General features: G+C 39.4%; 1 protein-coding gene across 1 annotated transcript in view; it reads left to right on the top strand.

Moving 5' to 3' along the window:
• Nucleotides 1-20,804, top strand: part of LOC133563492 (N-acetyl-beta-glucosaminyl-glycoprotein 4-beta-N-acetylgalactosaminyltransferase 1-like) — a 460,693-nt gene that overhangs the window by 397,083 nt on the left and 42,806 nt on the right. Inside the window, exon 9 of the mRNA XM_061917651.1 lies at nt 13,933-13,999. Coding sequence (XP_061773635.1) covers nt 13,933-13,999 — 67 coding nt within the window. The remainder of the gene's footprint in view (nt 1-13,932; nt 14,000-20,804) is intronic.

Here is a 20,804-nt window from a genome sequence, read left to right as displayed (position 1 = left end):
TAAATAATGTCAATAATTCAATGTATATACTATGATGATTAACTTGTGTGATGACTGTATTATGCTGATAGTATATATTTGTACCATGAATTGATTAACGTGGACCCCTTATTGGGGTGTTACCATTTAGTGGTCAAATGCATGGAATATGTACTGTACTGTGCAATCTACTTATAAAAGTTTCAATCAATCAATCAATCAATCATGCATATGTGACAATAACATCTACTAATTTTAGAGAGCGCAGTGCACAACTGTGCACACAATAGCTGTAGATATACTCCTCCCCTTTTAACCACGCCCCCAACCACTCCCCACTCTCAACCACGCCCCCCAGCCCCAATCCCCCACCTCCCGAATTTGGAGGTCTCAAGGTTGGGAGGTATGCATGTCACGGAACATAAATGAAGTATTGTTGACGGTTTTGAATGTATTCTTAAAGTGATTTAGTGGGTGTCTTGATTGCTCCAATTAGCTACATTGCTAGCCACCAAGAATGAGCCGATTTTCATGTTAGAAAGCAAAACAAAAATAAGAAATTGTCTTCGTGTCCCTCATAATGATTGTGAACTATAGGCAAATCTCCTAAAAAAAAAAAAATGCATTTTCCCTTTAATGTCCAAAGATGCCTTGGTGTGATTTCATGACATAGCGAGTCTGCCAAACCATCCAAAACCGTGTGCAAGCTCACACATAAAATGCATGAACCTTATGATTTGATGCTTTGGTTTTGTGTAACACAAATATCGAACATTGTAATAACATTTATAAGTTACGAAATTCATCATTGTTTTTTTAGATTTCCGCACATGGGTTAAAGGCCTACTGAAATGAGATGTTCTTATTTAAACGGGGATAGCAGCTCCATTCTATATTGCCATATTTTTGCTGAAAGGATTTAGTAGAGAACATCCACGATAAAGTTGGCAACTTTTGGTGCTGATAAAAAAGCCTTGCCTTTACCGGAAGTCGCAGACGATGAGGTCACAAGTGTGAGGGCTCCTCACGTCCTCACATTGTTTATAATGGGAGCCTCCAGCAGCAAGAGCTATTCGGACCGAGAAAACGACAATTTCCTCATTAATTTGAGCGAGGATAAAAGATTTGTGGATGATGATATTAATAGCGAAAGGACTAGAAAAAAAAACAAATAATAAAATAAAATAAAAATCGGCGGCAGTGTGAGCGTTTCAGATGTAATTAGACACATTTACTAGGATAATTCTGGATGATCCCTCATCTGCTTATTGTTTTAATAGTGTTTTAGTGAGATTGTAAAGACATACCTTGAGGTCGGATGGCTGCGGTGAACACGCAGTGTCTCAGAGAGAAGCCGAGGAGCCAAGCTCACAGCTGACTTTTAAACAGCTACTGCAGGAGGACGAATAATCCACTGATGTCTCCGGTAAGATATATATCACAATTATCCCATCCAAAAACATGCTGGTTGACGTAGAGAAAACATGTTCGCTTGACCGCTCTGTTAAAAACCAAGAAACATCGGCTGTGTCTCGGTGCTAAAGACAGCTGCAATACACCGCTTTCCACCAACAGCATTCTTCTTTATAGTCTCCATTATTAATTGAACAAATTGCAAAAGATTTAGCAACACAGGTGTACATAATACTGTTTAATTGCGCGATGAAAAGAGACGACTTTTAGCCGTGTGTTGCGCTAATATTTCCTGACAGTCCTTGACGTCACGCGCACACGTCATCATTCTGCAACGTTTTCAACAAGAAACTCCGCAATAAATGTAAAATTGCAATTTAGTCAACTAAAGCGGCCGTATTGTCATGTGTTGCAATCAGACTGCGTGGTCGCTAGTAGTGGCTTTCAGTCGGCCTTTAAATTGCGTGTAGGAATGGTTGCAGCAAAGCAAGAACCGCATCGAAAGAAAGAAACCTCCCCCATGCAAGCACTTGACACAAATTATGTGTAACAACGTTTTTACTACAGTAATTTATGTTTTTGCAAAATCCGTTTGGTGGCACCGCATTATCCCGATGAAGGTGGATGCACAGGTTTACCGCCCACCTCTAGTTTGAAGTCGTAAGTAGTAAAATGAGCATAGTGCTCGGCTGGGAAGACACACTAGTAATTGTGTCATTTGTCTGAAGTCATTATCTAAATATGTGGAAACAGCACATGTCTCTCTATCCACCTCCTCTTACCGCTCTCATTTGTGTTTCTTTGTCTTCAGGCAACATCTCATGTCACATCAAACCCTTGTTTTCATAGCATTGTGGCATTTACCCTGGAAATTTGAATTGTATTATGTTGGCAGTTGTAAAATGAGCGTCATTAGCGAGGGAGCACTTGTATATCATCGTGTTTTGTGAGCCAGACTCAATGTCCCTGACAACGTTTGATATGAAGGTTGTGCTCCGTCGAGAGGGCACTTTGTCTTGTCTCCGAGAAGGTCTACAACAGGGGTCACCAACGTTGTGCCCGCGGGCGCCAGGTAGCCCGTAAGGACCAGATGAGTCGCCCGCTGGCCTGTTCTAAAAATAGCTCAAATAGCAGCACTTACCAGTGAGCTGCCTCTATTTTTTTAATTGTATTTATTTACTAGCAAGCTGGTCTCGCTTTGCTCGACATTTTTAATTCTAAGAGAGACAAAACTCAAATAGAATTTGAAAATCCATGAAAATATTTGAAATACTTGATCTTCACTTGTTTCAATAAATAATTTTTTTTTTTTTACTTTGCTTCTTATAACTTTCAGAAAGACAATTTTAGAGGAAAAATACAACCTTAAAAATGATTTTGGGATTTTTAAACACATATACCTTTTTACCTTTTAAATTCCTTCCTCTTCTTTCCTGACAATTTAAATCAAGTATTTTTTTTTTATTATTGTAAAAGAATATTTGTGAAATATTTATTCAAACTTAGTATGATTAAAATTCAAAAAAAATATTCTGGCAAATCTAGAAAATCTGTAGAATCAAATTTAAATCTTATTTCAAAGTCTTTGTAATTTCTTTTAAAATTTGTGTTCTGGAAAATCTAGAAGAAATAATGGTTTGTCTTTGTTAGAAATATAGCTTGGTCCAATTTTTTATATATTCTAACAAAGTGCAGATTGGTTTTTAACCTATTTAAAACATGTCATCAAAATTATAAAATTAATTTTAATCAGGAAAAATTACTAATGATGTTCCATAAATTATTTTTTAATTTTTTTCAAAATTAGCTAGATTTTCTATTCATTTTTTCGGTTGAATTTTGAATTTCAAAGAGTCGAAATTGAAGATAAACTATGTTTCAACATTTTATTTTCATTTTTTTCGGATTTTCTCCTCTTTTAAACCGTTCAATTATGTGTTTTTTTTTTCATCATTTATTCTCTACAAAAAACCTTCCGTAAAAGGAAAAAAAATGTACGACGGAATGACATACAGAAATACCCATTTTTTATATATATAGATTTATTTAATAAAGTCGAATTGAGCAAATTGGCTATTTCAGGCAATTTATTTAAGTGTGTATCAAACTGGTAGCCCTTAGCATGAATCAGTACCCAAGAAGTAGCTCTTACTTTCAAAAAGGTTGGAGACCCCTGGTCTACAATAATTTGGAAACCTAAAGACCTTCAGTATAAGAGATAGGAACAAAAACAATCTTACATCTGGTCAATACAGTAATTGATGTAGAGGAGTGTCCAATAAGGTTTGACTAATAAATGTGGTGCACAATTCCCATTGATTCTTCCAAACAGTAACCTTTTCCTGTCGTCATGGATCTTATTACTATTGATTTATCATGATGGTGCTGGCAGTAAATGTCAGAGTCCACATTAAAACCTTTTTTGGTTACACTTCAGATATTCCTTTACACCAAAGAAGTTTCAATGTGGCTTATCTTTGTCTTGCTGTAATAATGTCACCGGTGTTTGGATTGTGTTTGTTCAAAATAGGACCCCTCACTTGTTGGTTGAGAAAAATTTCTCTGTGAAAGACAAGCTTGCCAATGGAAAAGGAGAGTCTGATTGAAAGTGGATTTTGTCGAAATTAGTACACTTTTTGCACATTTGAGTTTGCTCTATCACAGGGGTCAGCAACCTTTTTGACACCAAGAGCTACTTCTTGGGTACTGATTAATACAAAGGGCTACCAGTTTGATACACACTTAAATAAATTGCCAGAAATAGCCAATTTGCTCAATTTACCTTTAATAAATAAATCTATATATATATATAAAAAAAATTGATATTTCTGTTCGTCATTACGTCGTACATTTTTTTTTTCCTTTTACGAAAGGTTTTTTTGTAGAGAATAAATGATGAGAAAAACACTTAATTGAACAGTTTAAAAGAGGAGAAAACAGGAAAAAAAATTAAAATAACATTTTGAAACATAGTTTATCTTCAATTTCAACTCTTTAAAATTCAAAATTCAACCGAAAAAAATGAAGAGAAAAACTAGATATTTCGAATCTTTTTGAAAAAATTAAAAAAAAGAATTTATGGAACATCATTAGAAATTTTTCCTAATTAAGATTAATTTTTAGAATTTTGATAACATGTTTTAAATAGGTTAAAATCCACTTTGAAATAAGATTTAAGTTTGATTCTACAGATTTTCTACATTTGCCAGAATATTTTTTTTGAATTTTAATCATACGTTTGAAGAAATATTTCACAAATATTCTTCGTCGAAAAAACAGAAGCTAAAATGAAGAATTAAATCAAAATGTATTTATTATTCTTTACAATAATAATAATAATAAAAATATTTGAACATTGATTTAAATTGTCAGGAAAGAAGAGGAAGGAATTTAAAAGGTAAAAAGGTAAATGTGTTTAAAAATCTTAAAATCATTTTTAAGGTTGTATTTTTTTCTCTAAAATTGTCTTTTGAAAGTTATAAGAAGCAAAGTAAAAAAATAAATGAATTTATTTAAACAAGTGATGACCAAGTCTTTAAAATATTTTCTTGGATTTTTGAATTCTATTTGAGTTTTGTCTCTCTTAGAATTAAAAATGTCCAGCAAAGCGAGACCAGCTTGTAGTAAATAAATAAAATTTAAAAAATAGAGGCAGCTCACTGGTAAGTGCTGCTTTTTGAGCTATTTTTAGAACAGGCCAGCGGGCGACTCATCAGGTCCTTACGGGCTACCTGGTGCCTGCGGGCACCGCGTTGGTGACCCCTGCTCTATACCCATCACCCCTGTTGTTCTGATTTAGGGGCTGACATACTAGGATCCAAATAATCTAATGCGAATGATAAAACTGTGCGTACTATCAGTGCGTGTGTTGCGTGTGATCTACTAAGACTGCGTGTACATTTAATAACACGTGTAAAAGTGGTGCAGGCTACCCTATTTGTATGAGGTTTCTGAGTATTCTTACCGCTGAATTCCTCTGGGGCTGTGGATGGCTGAGCAGCGCTATATAGCTGCAGCGGTGTCTCTTCAAACCCACCCCTCCCTCTGTTGCAAGTTGGTGTGATATGCGTATCAAGTTTAATGTGTGCCATGCTATGTGAGGTTTTTCCTTGGACTCAGTCTGGACCCCTCCTGTAGGTCTAGCCTTAGACTGACAATTTTTTTTTACTCCCCCCCCCCCTCTCCCAATGTCACCCTTGTCTCACCTTTTTAAGGAGTGCCATAAGTGACTGATCCGTTGGCGGTCTCGTCTTGTCCCCCCCCTGTAACGTATGTCTGCTCTTAGCGGGACTATGCCGAAAATGAAATTTCGTTGTTCTTGTGCAATGACAATAAAGATCTATCCTATCCTATCCTACGCGGTTGTCTCCATGGAGATACTCATGTCAGGCATGGGTAACTTACACATCTGTGATGGCACCATTATTGCTGAAAGGTACATACAGGTTTTGGAGCAACATATATTGCCATCCAAGCTACGTTATAATGGACGCCCCTGCTTATTTCAGCAAGACAATGCCAAGCCACGTTTTACAACAGCGTGGCTTCATAGTAAAAGAATGTGGGTACTAGACCTGTCTCCCATTGAAAGTGTGTGGCACAATATGGTCATCTCTGCGCTGCTGATCCGCCTCCGCTTGGGGTGGTTTCCTGCTGGCTCTACTGTGGAGGGGACTCTCTCTGCTGTGTTGGATCCACTTTGGACTGGACTGTCACGGTTGTGTTGGATCCACTATGGATTGAACTTTCACAGTATCATGTTAGACCCGCTCGACATCCATTGCTTTTGGTTCCCCTAATATGCGGTCCTCTCCAAGGTTTCTCATAGCCATCATTGTCACCGACGTCCCACTGGGTGTGAGTTTTCCTTGCCCTTATGTGGGCTCTACCCAGGATGTCGTTGTGGTTTGTGTTGTGGTTTGTGCAGCCCTTTGAGACACTAGTGATTTAGGGCTATATAAATAATCACTGATTGATCAATTGAAAATACCATAAAGGAGACCCCAGATTGTTAAACAACTTAAGCTGTACACCAAGCAAGAATGGGAAATAATTCCAACTGAACAGCTTCAAAAATTGGTCCCCTTAGTTCCCACAGGTTTACTGAGTGTTGTTAAAAGGAAAGGCCATGTAACACAGTGGTAAAAATGCCCTTGTGCCGACTTTGTTGCAGTGTGTTGCTGCCATTAAATTCTAAGTTAATGATTTTTTGCAAAAAATAAAAGAATGTTTCTCAGTTGGAATTAAATATATTTTGTTTGCAGTCCATTCAACTGAATATGGGTTGAAAAGGATTTGCAAATCATCGTATTCTGTTTATATTTACAAATTACACAGCGTGCCAACTTAACTTTTTTGGGGGGTTTTGTTGTATTATCCACTTTTTCCGGGCATTTTTTTGATCAAAACGGAAACTATTTTTTAGCACACTGTAAATGCGCTCCAAGAAACCCTGACAGGAGCTGTGAAGGTGTGTTGAAATTATTCAGATGCAAGAAAATGCATATTTTTTTCCATATTAGAGATGTGTCAAAATTTGAAAAAGGAATGCCCCCAAGAAATTGCGAGAAAACACTAAAACCATCTATTAATTTGTTTTAAAATCAGAAAATTATACTGCTGAATAGATTATGCATCCATATATTTCTTATTTTCTGACAGTCCAAATATGTTGACAAGGAGCACGGAGGATTCTCTGTCCATCCTCTGTTTTCACAGCACAGTTGCCTTCTTCCTCAACACCATCTGGGAGTAACTGTGCCCGTTTGCACACACATTTCGAACGTGCTGAATAAAAACGCACAACAGTGGCTGCGGAACAGTTCAGTTTTGAAATCACATTGCAAGTTTCAAGAGATTATAGTTACATCTTTTCTTCCCAGTATTGCGGGGATTCCAATAATTAGCATATATTCCTCAATACATGAAGCCAGATATGTAAAATGGATGGTATTTTCTATTTCGCTGATCTAAAAGACACAATCCTCTGCACACAGGCTTAGTAGATCAGCTTTGTGGTATCAAATTTGCACCTGTTTTAATACAAGTAGATCTGGCCTCGAGTCCTTGGCAGTCCTGACTGTATTATGCTGATAGTATATATTTGTACCATGAATTGATTAACGTGGACCTGACTTAATATAGTTGAAAAACTTATTGGGGTGTTACCATTTAGTGGTCAATTGTAGGGAATATGTACTGTACTGTGCAACCTACTAATAAAAGTATCAATCAATCAGTCCTGAATAGGTCCGTCTTGGTCAAACACATAAGGCATACTCTGTCGCAATTAGGTCTGAGTTTGAGTATTGATGCAGCGAAAAGGCGTATTAATTGTCCAAAAGTCTTTAATGTCAACAGTGACAGAAAATGCACAAAAGGTACTTCATAGAGATGTCCGATAATATCGGAATCCCGATATTATCGGCCGATAAATGCAATATCGGATATTATCGGTATCGGTTTCAAAACGTAAAATGTATTACTTTGTAAAACGCTGCTGTGTACATGGACGTACTGTAGGCAGAAGTACAGAGCGCCAATAAACCTCAAAGGCCCAGTCACATATTATCTACGGCTTTTTACACACATAAGTGAATCCAACGCATACTTGGTCAGCAGCCATACAGGTCACACTGAGGGTGGCCGTATAAACAACTTTAACACTGTTACAAATATCCGCCACACTGTGAACCCACACCAAACAAGAATGACAAACACATTTCGAGAGAACAGCCGCACTGTAACACAACATTAAACGCAACATAAAAAATACCCAGAACCCCCTTGCAGCACTAACTCTTTCAGGATGCTACAATATACACCCCCGGCTACCTCCTACACCACTCCCCCCACCACCACCTCAACCTCCTCATGCTCTCTCAGGGAGAACATGTCCCAAATTCCAAGCTGCTGTTTTGAGGCATGTTAAAAAAAATAATGCAGGTGTGGGTCATTACTCCGCCCATCTACAGTAACTAAGGAAACAGAAAACCAAATTCGCAACAGTAACAAAAAGGATACCAGGGAGTAAACGATACGCAAAGTGTGACATACACATTTTGTACAGGCGACAAAAGAGGACATCCTAGGTATACATTTCCTAGAAAGCTCTGGAAAGATTAATTTCCTGGATGAATTAGAGTCCCAACTACTGTAATATTGGATTTTATCATCACTGACAAGTCTGTAGCAGAGTGACTCCTACATATGGATCAAGTCCATCAGGACCTTCATTGTCTGTTAACACTTATTGGGGTTTCTAACCCTGGATTTCGACAGGCTGCCCAATGGCAACTTTTCAACGGCGCAATACTGTGCATCACCTTAGCTAAATCTTATTTTGTGTGGCAGAGGAGGTCATGCACATTATCCATTTTTACGTTCGAAATCAAATACTTTGTGATCAAGGCGATTCGTATTTTACACTTTGAAACATCCGAAATGGAGGGAAGGGAAGAGAAGTCAAACTTGTCCATTTTTTTCAGAGGTAATTTCACCTTATTGACACTAATTCTGGAGGTTCAAAATCAAATAATCATACAAACCCCGTTTCCATATGAGTTGGGAAATTGTGTTAGATGTAAATATAAACAGAATACAATGATTTGCAAATCCTTTTCAAGCCATATTCAGTTGAATATGCTACAAAGACAACATATTTCATGTTCAAACTCATAAACATTTTTTTTGTGCAAGTAATCATTAACTTTAGAATTCGATGCCAGCAACACCCGACAAAGAAGTTGGGAAAGGTGGCAATAAATACTGATAAAGTTGACACAAGCTCATCAAACACTTATATGGAACATCCCACAGGTGTGCAGGCTAATTGGGAACAGGTGGGTGCCATGATTGGGTATAAAAACGGCTTTCAAAAAATGCTAAGTAACAAGGATGGGGTGAGGGTCACCACTTTGTAAGCAAATTATTGAACAGTTTTAGAACATTTCTCAACAAACTATTGCAAGGAATTTAGGGATTTTACCATCTACGGTCCGTAAAATCATCAAAAAGTTCAGAGAATCTGGAGAAATCACTGCACGTAAGCGATGATATTACAGACTTTTGATCCCTCAGGCGGTACTGCATCAAAAACCAACATCAGTGTGTAAAGGATATCACCACGTGGGCTCAGGAACACTTCGTAAAACCACCGTCAGTAACTACAGTTCGTCGCTACATCTGTAAGTGCAAGTTAAAACTCTACTATGCAAAGCCAAACCCATTTATCAACAATATCCCGAAACGCCGCCGGCTTGGCTGGGCCCGAGCTTTGATTGATTGATTGACACTTTTATTAGTAGATTGCACAGTACAGTACATATTCCGTACAATTGACCACTAAATGGTAACACCCCAATAAGTTTTTCAACTTGTTTAAGTCGGGGTCCACGTTAATCAATTCACGGTATCTAAGCTCAGCTCACCTAAGATGGATGGAAAAGTGTTCTGTGGTCTGACGAGTCCACATTCAAATTATATTTGGAAACAGAGGACGTGGTGTCCTCCAGAACAAAGAGGAAAATAACCATTCGGATTGTTTTAGGCGCAAAGTTCAAAAGTCAGCATGTGTGATGGTATGGGGGTGTATTAGTGCCCAAGGCATGGGTAACTTACACACCTGTGAAGGCACCATTAATGCTGAATGGTCCATACAGGTTTTGGAGCAACATATGTTGTCATCCAAGCAACGTTATCATGGACGCCCCTGCTTATTTCAGCAAGACAAGTGTTACAACAGCGTGGCTTCTTAAAAAAAGAGTGCGAGTACTTTCCTGGCCCGCCTGCAGTCCAGACCTGTCTCCCATCGAAAATGTGTGGCGCATTATGAAACTTAAAATACGACAGCGGAGACCCCGGACTGTTGAACGACTGAAACGCTACATAAAATAAGAATGGGAAAGATTTCCACTTTCAAAGTTTCAACAATTAGTTTCCTCAGTTCCCAAACGTTCATTGAGTGTTGTTAAAAGAAAAGGTGATGTAACACAGTGGTGAACATGCCCTTTCCCAACTACTTTGACACGTGTTGCAGCCATGAAATTCTAAGTTATTTATTATTTGCAAAAAAAAATAAAGTTTAGAGTTTGAACATCAAATATCTTGTCTTTGTAGCATATTCAACTGAATATGGCTTGAAAAGGATTTGCAAATCATTGTATTCTGTTTATATTTACATCTAACACAATTTCCCAACTCATATGGAAACGGGGTTTGTATTACAGGCATATCACCGACAGCTATTTGGTGTCCTGTGTTTATATACCAGCTGATACAAGTTGGCGAAGCAGGGGAGTTGTTAGCAGCCACTGCTGTACATATTTCAAATGGCAGGACTCCAGCTCTTCTGGAACGACAGAATGCACAGTTTGTGGTTTGGTTTACCTCAACTCACCTTATCACGTAATTATAGTCTGCAATATTGCATTCTATGGCAAAGCCACAACGCTTCACATCTAACGGCGCTGGGGTTTGACGGATGGTGGAGACATTCCGTGGCGGCGCCGATACGCATTTGTTACGCATCCAGTGGAAATCCAGGGTAAGAATTGTTTAGTACTGCCATTGTTCACAGTTAGGTATGTCATTTTCTGACTAAGTTGTATAAAGTAAAAGTTAAAGGCCTACTGAAATGAGATGTTCTTATTTAAACGGGGATAGCAGCTCCATTCTATGTGTCATACTTCATAATTTTGCGATATTGCCATATTTTTGCTGAAGGGATTTAGTAGAGAACATCCATGATAAAGTTCGCAAATTTTGGTCGCTAACAGAAAAGCCTTGCCTTTACCGGAAGTAGCAGACGATGACTTCACCTGTTGATGGCTGCTCACATCCTCACATTGTTTTTAATGGGAGCCTCCAACAAAAAGAGCTATTCGGACAATTTCTCCATTAATTTGAGCGAGGGATGAAAGATTTGTGTTTGAGGATATTGATAGTGAAGGACTAAAAAAAAAATTTTAAAAAACGCGATTCCATTGGGACAGATTCAGATGTTTTTAGACACATTTACTAGGATAATTCTGTGAAGTCCCTTATCTTTCTATTGTGTTGCTAGTGTTTTAGTGAGTTTAACAGTACCTGATAGTCAGAGGGGTGTGTCCACGGGTGTCTTGAGGCCAGTGTCTCATGGAAGTCGACGGCAGCTGTACGGACGGCACAAGCCCAGCTGATCTCCGGTAAGTGGCGACTTTTTAACCACAATTTTCTCACCAAAACCTGCTAGTTGACGTTCGGTCGGGATCCATGTTCGCTCTGATCCATAGTAAAGTTTCTCCTCCGGGAATTTCAAACAAGGAATCACTGTGTGTTTGTGTGGCTAAAGGCTAAAGCTTCTCAACTCCATCTTTCTACTTTGACTTCTCCAATATTAATTGAACAAATTGCAAAAGATTCAGCAACACAGATGTCCAGAATACTGTGTACTTATGCGATGAAAAAAGAGACGACTTTTAGCTGTGTGTGTGTGCAGCGCTCATATTTCCGTGGGGTCACGCGTACACGTCAGCATTCTGCGGCCGTTTTCAACAGGACACTTCGTGGGAAATTTAAAATTGTAATTTAGTAAACTAAAGCGGCCGTATTGGCATGTGTTGCAATGTTAATATTTCATCATTGATATATAAACTATCAGACTGCGTGGTCGCTAGTAGTGGCTTTCAGTAGGACTTTAACTTTCACCTTACGCATTTTTACACACTTGGAACTTTGCTGAAATTAGACGGAAAAAGTCTCAGGGAGTGTGTGTGAGTGTGTGTGTGTGTGTGTGTGTGTGTGTGTGTGTGTGTGTGTGTGTGTGTGCGCGTGCGTGCGTGCGTGGCATGATGACCTTTTTCTTTTCTGCATTCTGGCAGATTTCAGTGTGTTATATATCTAGTTCATTTTTCCATGATGTCCCCTCAGTTCTCCCTTTCAATGCATTTCATTAAACTGCGACTATTTTATTGAAGTTGCATCCCACAAAACCTCATTCTTTTTATTTTTCCTCTTCCAATCAGCCTGACTTTGAAAACTGTGTCCAGTCAAAAATATGACACAATTCTAAAACTTTTTGCTCTGCTAAGTCGTGTCCTCCTACAGCGCAGCACGATGTCATATTAACCTTGTTTGTTTTTTGTATTTGTGCTTTCAGCTTAGTTGGTCAGAATAGTAGCAGCAGGGAATAGACGCTGTCGTAAAACAGTTGTTTTGTATTTAAAGCTTCAAATGCAAATCGCGTGCGTGCGTGCGTGCGTGCGTGCGTGCGTGCGTGCGTGCATGTGTCTGAGGAGGGTGCTTTTATTTGTGTTCTCAAACGGCCGCTGTTCAAATGACCTGTCTCCTGTGATTACAGCTTGGCTAACCAGAAGTGACTTGTTAATTGTGAAATCTATTTAAAGAATTGTAGCTTGTCTTTCCGTTTCTCAGCCTCACTTTGCATCCCTCTCTGTTATTTTTTTTTCTGTCGTCATCTCAACAATAAGTTTATGATCTATTTCCAATTGCAAATTCCTATATGGCTATCCACTATCAATCAGAGTCCTGCCACATTCTGAAGTTTTCTGATGACTTTGTGATAGTGGGGTGTATTGAGGATGGTGATGATGAGAAATACAGGACACTGGTGGAGGACTTTGTCACATGGTGACGAATACCAAGGAGCTGGTTGTGGACCTGGGAAGGAGGATGAGTACTCCGGCGACCCCTGTTTCCATCAGGGGGGTCAATGTAGACATGGTTGAGGATTATGAATACCTCGGAGTACACATCGACAACAAGCTGAATGGGTCAAAACACGTAGAGCCGCCTCTACTTCCTCAGGAGGCTAGGATCCTTCAACATCTGTACAAAGATGTTGAAGATGTTCTACGAGTCGGTGGTGGCGAGTGCTTTCTTGTACGCCGTGGCTTGCTGGGGCGGCGGGCTGAGAGTGAGGGACGCAAACAGACTGGACAAGTTGGTAGAGAAGGCCGGTAACGTGGTGGGACTGGACCTGGACTCTCTGGCGGTGGTGTCAGAGAGGAGAAGTCTAGCAAAACTCCTAGCCATTGTGGACAACACCTCCCACCCACTACACTCGGACCTGGTGGACAGAATGAGCACGTTCAGTGGAAGGCTCAGACTCCCTAAATGTAACACGGAACCACACAGGAGGTCCTTCATACCGACAGACATCAGACTGTATAATGCATATGTTCCTTGACTGCACTTAAATGTAGAATATATTTATATTATTCATATATATATATAATACATGTCATATATTATTTATTATTATTATTGTTTATTGTGAGCGAACTGTGGTGCTGAATTTCCCCCAGGGATCAATAAAGTACTTTCTCTTCTATTCTATGCTATTTTCTCACAGTACTGTTCTTTTTCTTTGTTCACCTAACGTGTTTGTGGAAAACCACAGTTTCCCATCGATCTCATCAGGTTGTGCAGATCAATAACAATGAGTGTCAGTATGGACTATGAACTGATGGAAGATTTATGGGCCTATTCCTGTTCACACATGCGAGCTCTTCTCACTCTCCTCTGTCTTTTCCCCCACAGTGGCGTCCATTCCTCCCTGGTCTGAAGTATGAAGTCATAGACTCTGCCTACATTTCACGTTATGCAGGTAAGGAGTTTGTATCTTTCATTGTTGTAATTTCATTTTTTTTAAATCCTCAATGTTTTGAATGTAAAACAAAGTAATCAAAAAGGACAATATTTCATGTAGAGGTAGGTTTTGATTTTCAAGTAAGATACATTTTTGAATTTGTATTTTTTTTTTATAGTGGAGCCTTGATTTACTAACATGGTTTCTAAATTGTAAAGTTTGTATATTGAAGCAAATATATCTTAAAGGCCTACTGAAATGAGATTTTTCTTATTTAAACGGGGATAGCAGGTCCATTCTATGTGTCATACTTCATCATTTCACGATATAACCATATTTTTGCTGAAAGGATTTAGTAGAGAACATCGATGATAAAGTTTGCAACTTTTGGTCGCTAATCAAATCAAATCTATTTATAAAGCACATTTAAAATCTACCACAGGGGTAGCCAAAGTGCTGTACAATGGGCAGGTTCAAAGATAATACGAGGACCGAGCAAACAACACAACACAAACAGAACATGATAAAAAATAAATAAATAAAACATAAAAACAGGTTGACAGCAGGTGTATAATGGGGCGCCATTGCAGGATGGATATCACTCAGTGTTAAAAGCCAAGGAATAAAAGTATGTTTTTAAGAGAGATTTAAAAACAGGAAGAGAGGAGGCTTGTCTAACACTCAGAGGTAGGTTGTTCCAGAGCTTGGGAGCAGCAGCGGCGAAAGCTCTGTCACCTCTAAGCTTCTAATAGCTCTAATAAAAAAGGCTTGCCTGTAGCGGAAGTAGCAGACGATGTGCGCGTGACGTCACGGGTTGTAGAGCTCCTCACATTGTTTACAATCATAGCCACCAGCAGCTAGAGCGATTCCGACCGAGAAAGTGACAATTTCCCCATTAATTTGAGTGAGGATGAAAGATTCGTGGATGAGGATAGTGAGAGTGAAGGACTAGAAGAAGAAAAAAAAAGGCGAGGGCAGTGGGAGCGATTGAGATGTTATTAGACACATTTACTAGGATAATTCTGGAAAATCCCTTATCTGCTTATTGTGTTACTAGTGTTTTAGTGAGATTATATAGTCATACCTGAAAGTCGGAGGGGTGTGGTGACCGCCAGTGTCTCTGAGGGAAGCCATGGAGGAGCCAAAGAGGCAGCTGCGAGGAGGAACGACTCAAGCTCCGCTCATGTTTACGGTAAGAGCCGACTTATTACCACAATTTTCTCACCGAAACCTGCCGTTTGACATGTGGTACAGAACCATGTCCGCTTGACCGCTCTGTTCCGTATTAAAGCGTCACAACAAACAAAGAAACACCGGCTGTGTTTGTGTTGCTACAATACATCGCTTCCACCAACATCGTTCTTTTTTGTAGTCTCCAATATTAATTGAACAAATTGCAAAAGATTCAGCAACACAGATGTCCAGAATACTGTGTAATTATGCGATACAAACAGACTACTTTTAGCCATGATCTGTGCTGGGAGAACATAACCGCTAACATCGGTGACATCACGTGCACGAGTCATCATACGCGTCATCATTCAGGATACATCGCGGGAAATTTAAAATTACGATTTAGTAAAGTAAAGCGGCCGTATTGTCATGTGTTGCAATGTTAATATTTCATCATTGATATATAAACTATCAGACTGTGTGGTCGCTAGTAGTGGCTTTCAGTAGGTCTTTAAAGAAACAGTGAAAGTATGAACAATGGGTTCCAGCCTTGACAAAATTCCAAATTGTAGTCAAAGTATTTACACTTTGAACACAAAATAAATAGTTTTTTGTTATTGTTGCGCTTGTAATGCGAAAGCAAGACAACTTGAGGTATCTTTGACACACTAAAAAGTGTGCGCCGTTAAATCCATCAAAGAGAAGACTGAATGCTTACATCAAATAGACTCAAAAAGGCAGTCACAGCAAACCTCCACCTTCGGGTAAATCTCCTGACGGTCACTTAAAGGGGCGGCACCGAGTCACTCTTAACTGCATACTGTATATGAATGCTAAACAAGAACAACATTGTTATGTGCACCATTGAACAATGACAGTGAATAATGACCACAAAGTCGAGTAAATAGGTGTGGTGAATTACAAACCCCCGTTTCCATATAAGTTGGGAAATTGTGTTAGATGTAAATATAAACAGAATACAATGATTTGCATATCATTTTCAAGCCATATTCAGTTGAATATGCTACAAAGACAACATATTTGATGTTCAAACTAATAACATTTTTTTTGTGCAAATAATCATTAACTTTAGAATTTGATGCCAGCAACACGTGACAAAGAAGTTGGGAAAGGTGGCAATAGATACTGATAAAGTTGAGGAATGCTCATCAAACACTTATTTGGAACATCCCACAGGTGTGCAGGCTAATTGGGAACAGGTGGGTGCCATGATTGGCTATAAAAACAGCTTCCCAAAAAATGCTCAGTCTTTCACAAGAAAGGATGGGGCGAGGTACACCCCTTTGTCCACAACTGCGTGAGCAAATAGTCAAACAGTTTAAGAACAACCTTTCTCAAAGTGACATCGCAAGACATTTAGGGATTTCAACATCTACGCTCCATAATATCATCAAAAGGTTCAGAGAATCTGGAGAAATCACTCCACGTAAGTGGCATGGCCGGAAACCAACATTGAATGACCGTGACCTTCCATCCCTCAGTATCAAACACCAACATCAATCTCTAAAGGATATCACCACGTGGGCTCAGGAACACTTCAGAAAACCACTGTCAGTAACTACAGTTGGTCGCTACATCTGTAAGTGCAAGTTAAAGCTCTACTATGCAAAGCGAAAGCCATTTATCAACAACATCCAGAAACATTGCCGACTTCTCTGAGCCCGAGATCATCTAAGATGGACTGATGCAAAGTGGAAAAGTGTTCTGTGGTCTGACGAGTCCACATTTCAAATTTTTGGAGGAAGTAATTAACATCGTGTCATCTGGACCAAAGGGGACGCGAACAATCCGGACTGTTATCGACCTAAAGTTCAAAATCCAGCATCTGTGATGTTATGGGGGTGCATTAGTGCCCAAGGCATGGGAAACTTACACATTTGTGAAGGCACCATTAATGCTGAAAGGTACATACAGCTTTTGGAACAACATATGCTGCCATTTAAGTGCCGTCTTTTTCATGGACGCCCCTGCTGATTTCAATAAGACAATGCCAAGCCAAATTCAGCACGTGTTACAACAGCGTGGCTTCGTAAAAAAAGAGTGTGGGTACTTTCCTGGCCCGCCTGCAGTCCAGAACTGTCTCCCATCGAAAATGTGTGGTGCATTATGAAGTGTAAAATAGGACAGCGGAGACCCCGGACTGTTGAAGGACTGAAGCTCTACATAAAACAAGAATGGGAAAGAATTCCACTTTCAAAGCTTCAACAATTAGCTTCCTCAGCTCCCAAACGTTTATTGAGTGTTGTTAAAAGAAAAGGTGATGTAACACAGTGGTGAACATGTCCTTTCCCAACTACTTTGGCACGTGTTGCAGTCATGAAATTTTAAGTTAATTATTATTTGCAAAAAAAAAAATAAAGTAAATGAGTTTGTAGTGCATTCAACTGAATATGGCTTGAAAAGGATTTGCAAATCATTGTATTCTGTTAATATTTACATGCAACACAATTTCCCAACTCATATGGAAACAGGGTTTGTATGTTCTTAAAGCAACCGCTACACAATACAGTACCGTATATTTGGGCTGGACTGATAAAACAATATCAGTATATATCGCGATAGACACGTAATCGATGTCAATAAAAAACAACACCAAGAAATAAGCGCTTGTAAACTTTAAAGTACCAGTGGAGTGGAAAAACAAGTATGTTCTATATTGAGTTTATTATCATATATATATATGATTTATGACACCAAAAGACTTATAAAATTTACAAATAAATGGACATAATCAAAATAGTATACATTTTACGGAGATTCCCGAGCCATTTTGAGGGATAATCAGGAAGCCAGTCAAACTGGGACGTAGCTTCACAGATCCCTTCCCCATTAACAACAATGCTTATCAAGTAAACTTTGTGAGAGCCAACAATTACTTTGGAAAAAATTATGATCCAGGACTAGGGTTGTACGGTATACTGGTGTTAAAAAAAGTACCGCAGTGCTAATGAATTTGAAAACGATACTGGGCAGCACGGTGGATCGTGCATGTGCCTCACAATACGAAGGTTCTGGGTTCAAACCCCGGCTAACTGTGTGGAGTTTGCATGTTCTTCCTGTGACTGCGTGAGTTCCCTCCGGGTACTCCGGCTTCCTCCCACCTCCAAAGACATGCACCTGGGGATAGGTTGATTGGCAACACTAAATGGGCCCTAGTGTGTGAATGTTGTCTGTCTATCTGTGTTGGCCCTGCGATGAGGTGGAAACTTGTCCAGGGTGTACTCCGCCTTCCGCCCGAATGCAGCTGAGATAGGCTCCAGCACCCCCCCAACCCAAAAGGGACAAGCAGTAGGAAATGGATGGATGGACTATACTGCCTTTGTTTTTTTTCCATCCGCATGATGCCGAGCGGCGTTGACCTACAGAGCTAAGGCGCATGATGTTGACTTTGCCAAAACGCACACACAATTCCGAGAGCTCCGAGCGCATGCAAGCAGAAACAGTGTGAAGAGGAAGAATGGCAATTTTACTTGTTAATAAAGAGTGTGTGTGAAGATATTTGGGCTTCGAAGCGATCGATAAAGGTGAGGCTTTAAACACGGGAGTACTGCGCTGCAAGTGGCTTTATAACATGCCTCACCCAATGTGGCAAGTATTTTACCACTTTGCTTCAAACTAAGCTAAATATAACAAGAATTCAGATTTGCGTAAGGGGTTTGAAGAGTGACAGGTAATAAGTTAAAGTTAAAGTAGCAATGATTGTCACACACACTCTTGGTGTGGCGAAATTATTCTGTGCATTTGACCCATCACCCTTGATCACCCTCTGGGAGGTGAGGGGAGCAGTGAGCAGCAGCGGTGCCGCGCCCAGGAATCATTTCGGTGATTTAACCCCCTGGATGCTGAGTGCCAAGCAGGGAGGTAATGAGTCCCATTTTTATAGTCTTTTGTATGACTCGGCCGGGGTTTGAACCCACAACAAGGTTAATAGCTCGGTTGGTAGAGTGTCCGTGCCAGCAACTTGAGGGTTGCAGGTTCGATTCCTGCTTCCGCCATCCTAGTCAATGCCGTTGTGTCCTTGGGCAAGACACTTTACCCACCTGCTCCCAGTGCCACCCACACTGCTTTAAATGTAACTTAGATTTTGGCTTTCACTATGTAAAGCGCTTTGAGTCACTAGAGAAAAAGCGCTATATAAACATACTTCACTTCACTAATAATAAAGATGACGAGCACCCCTGCTGTGCACATATAATTTCGATACTGAGCACAGTTGATTGGCTTGTTGCAAAATATTAGACTTAGACTTAGACTTAGATTTTGTCAACACGTGGACTTTGGGGTTTGTTTTTCCGGAAGGCACAGGAAAGTTGGCGTGGGCAAGACATGAAGGTAGGGACATATTTATTAATTGCTATAAAAAAAGGTACAAAACTAAAGGCGCGCACAAAGGCGGAGAACAAACTATAACTGGCACTTGGGTAAAAAACTATCAATCAATCAATCAATGTTTACTTATATAGCCCTAAATCACTAGTGTCTCAAAGGGCTGCACAAACCACTACGACATCCTCGGTAGGCCCACATAAGGGCAAGGAAAACTCACACCCAGTGGGACGTCTGTGACAATGATGACTATGAACATGAAATAAATAAACACTTACTGTGACAAGAATGAACACAACTTATGTGTCATGGCAAGGAGCAAAACTATGGACAGTATCAGTAGCAGTGGTAGCATGGCATGAAGTGAACGGAGGTAAAGTCGCCAGGCTGACTTCCTGGCAAATTTCGGTTTAAATAAAACAGCTGATTGAAAAGTTGCGTGAGTCAAAACAAAATCAGGTGCGGGACATGACAGGTGAAACTAATTGGTTGGCATGGTAACAAAGCAAACAAGGAAGTGCAAAATCAGGAGACAATGGAGTCTTAAGAAAAACACAACCTTACGAAACAAAACATGATCACAAGACATGACAGATTTCTTTTTATTGTCATTAAAATTTGAACTTTAAAGTAAAAATAAGAACAGCATGTTGTTGCATTAGCTCGTTGTAGTACATGGTAAAAGAGCAATAAGGTGTAGAGTGTTTGCATTTAAAAAATAAGTTGCAGATATAAATATATTACTGTACAGATAAATATATTGCACTTTTGCATATGCATCCACGTTTATGGATGTATGTTATATTGTTAAAGGCAGTCCAAAGCGGCACCGCCCACGTAACGTACTGCAAGTGATCCTACAATTGGGGTTTTATCTTTAATAATGTGTTTTACCTCTTACATGTCTTATTTCTGTACTTTTAGACATAGAATTGTTTTTAGTGTTTACCAATGATCGGATTTGTCTGAAAGCACAGACCAAGAGTGAAGTCCATAAATCATGAAGCATGTCAATAAAGCGTTCTATTCTATATTTTAATTTACGGTGATCACAAACAATGTGTTTAATGCCTTTTAGTTTTCATTTAATCTTCTAAATGTATTCTTTAAGAGCATTGTGCAATAGGAAATATATGTTTAATATATCTTACGGTTTTCTGTTAAATTGAAGCCAATAACGTCATTTTGTGTGGTCCCCTTTATTTTGAAAAGTATCGATATACATTTTGGTGCCGGGACCAAAATATTAGTATCGGGACAACCCTAACCAGGACCTTGGGGCGGTATAGCTCGTTTGGTAGAG

This window comes from Nerophis ophidion, linkage group LG12 (genome assembly GCF_033978795.1).
Source record: "Nerophis ophidion isolate RoL-2023_Sa linkage group LG12, RoL_Noph_v1.0, whole genome shotgun sequence".
Classification (NCBI taxonomy): Eukaryota; Metazoa; Chordata; class Actinopteri; order Syngnathiformes; family Syngnathidae; genus Nerophis; species Nerophis ophidion.
The sequence above is the reverse complement of the archived record's forward strand: the minus strand, read 5'-3'. Positions and strand labels throughout refer to the sequence as shown.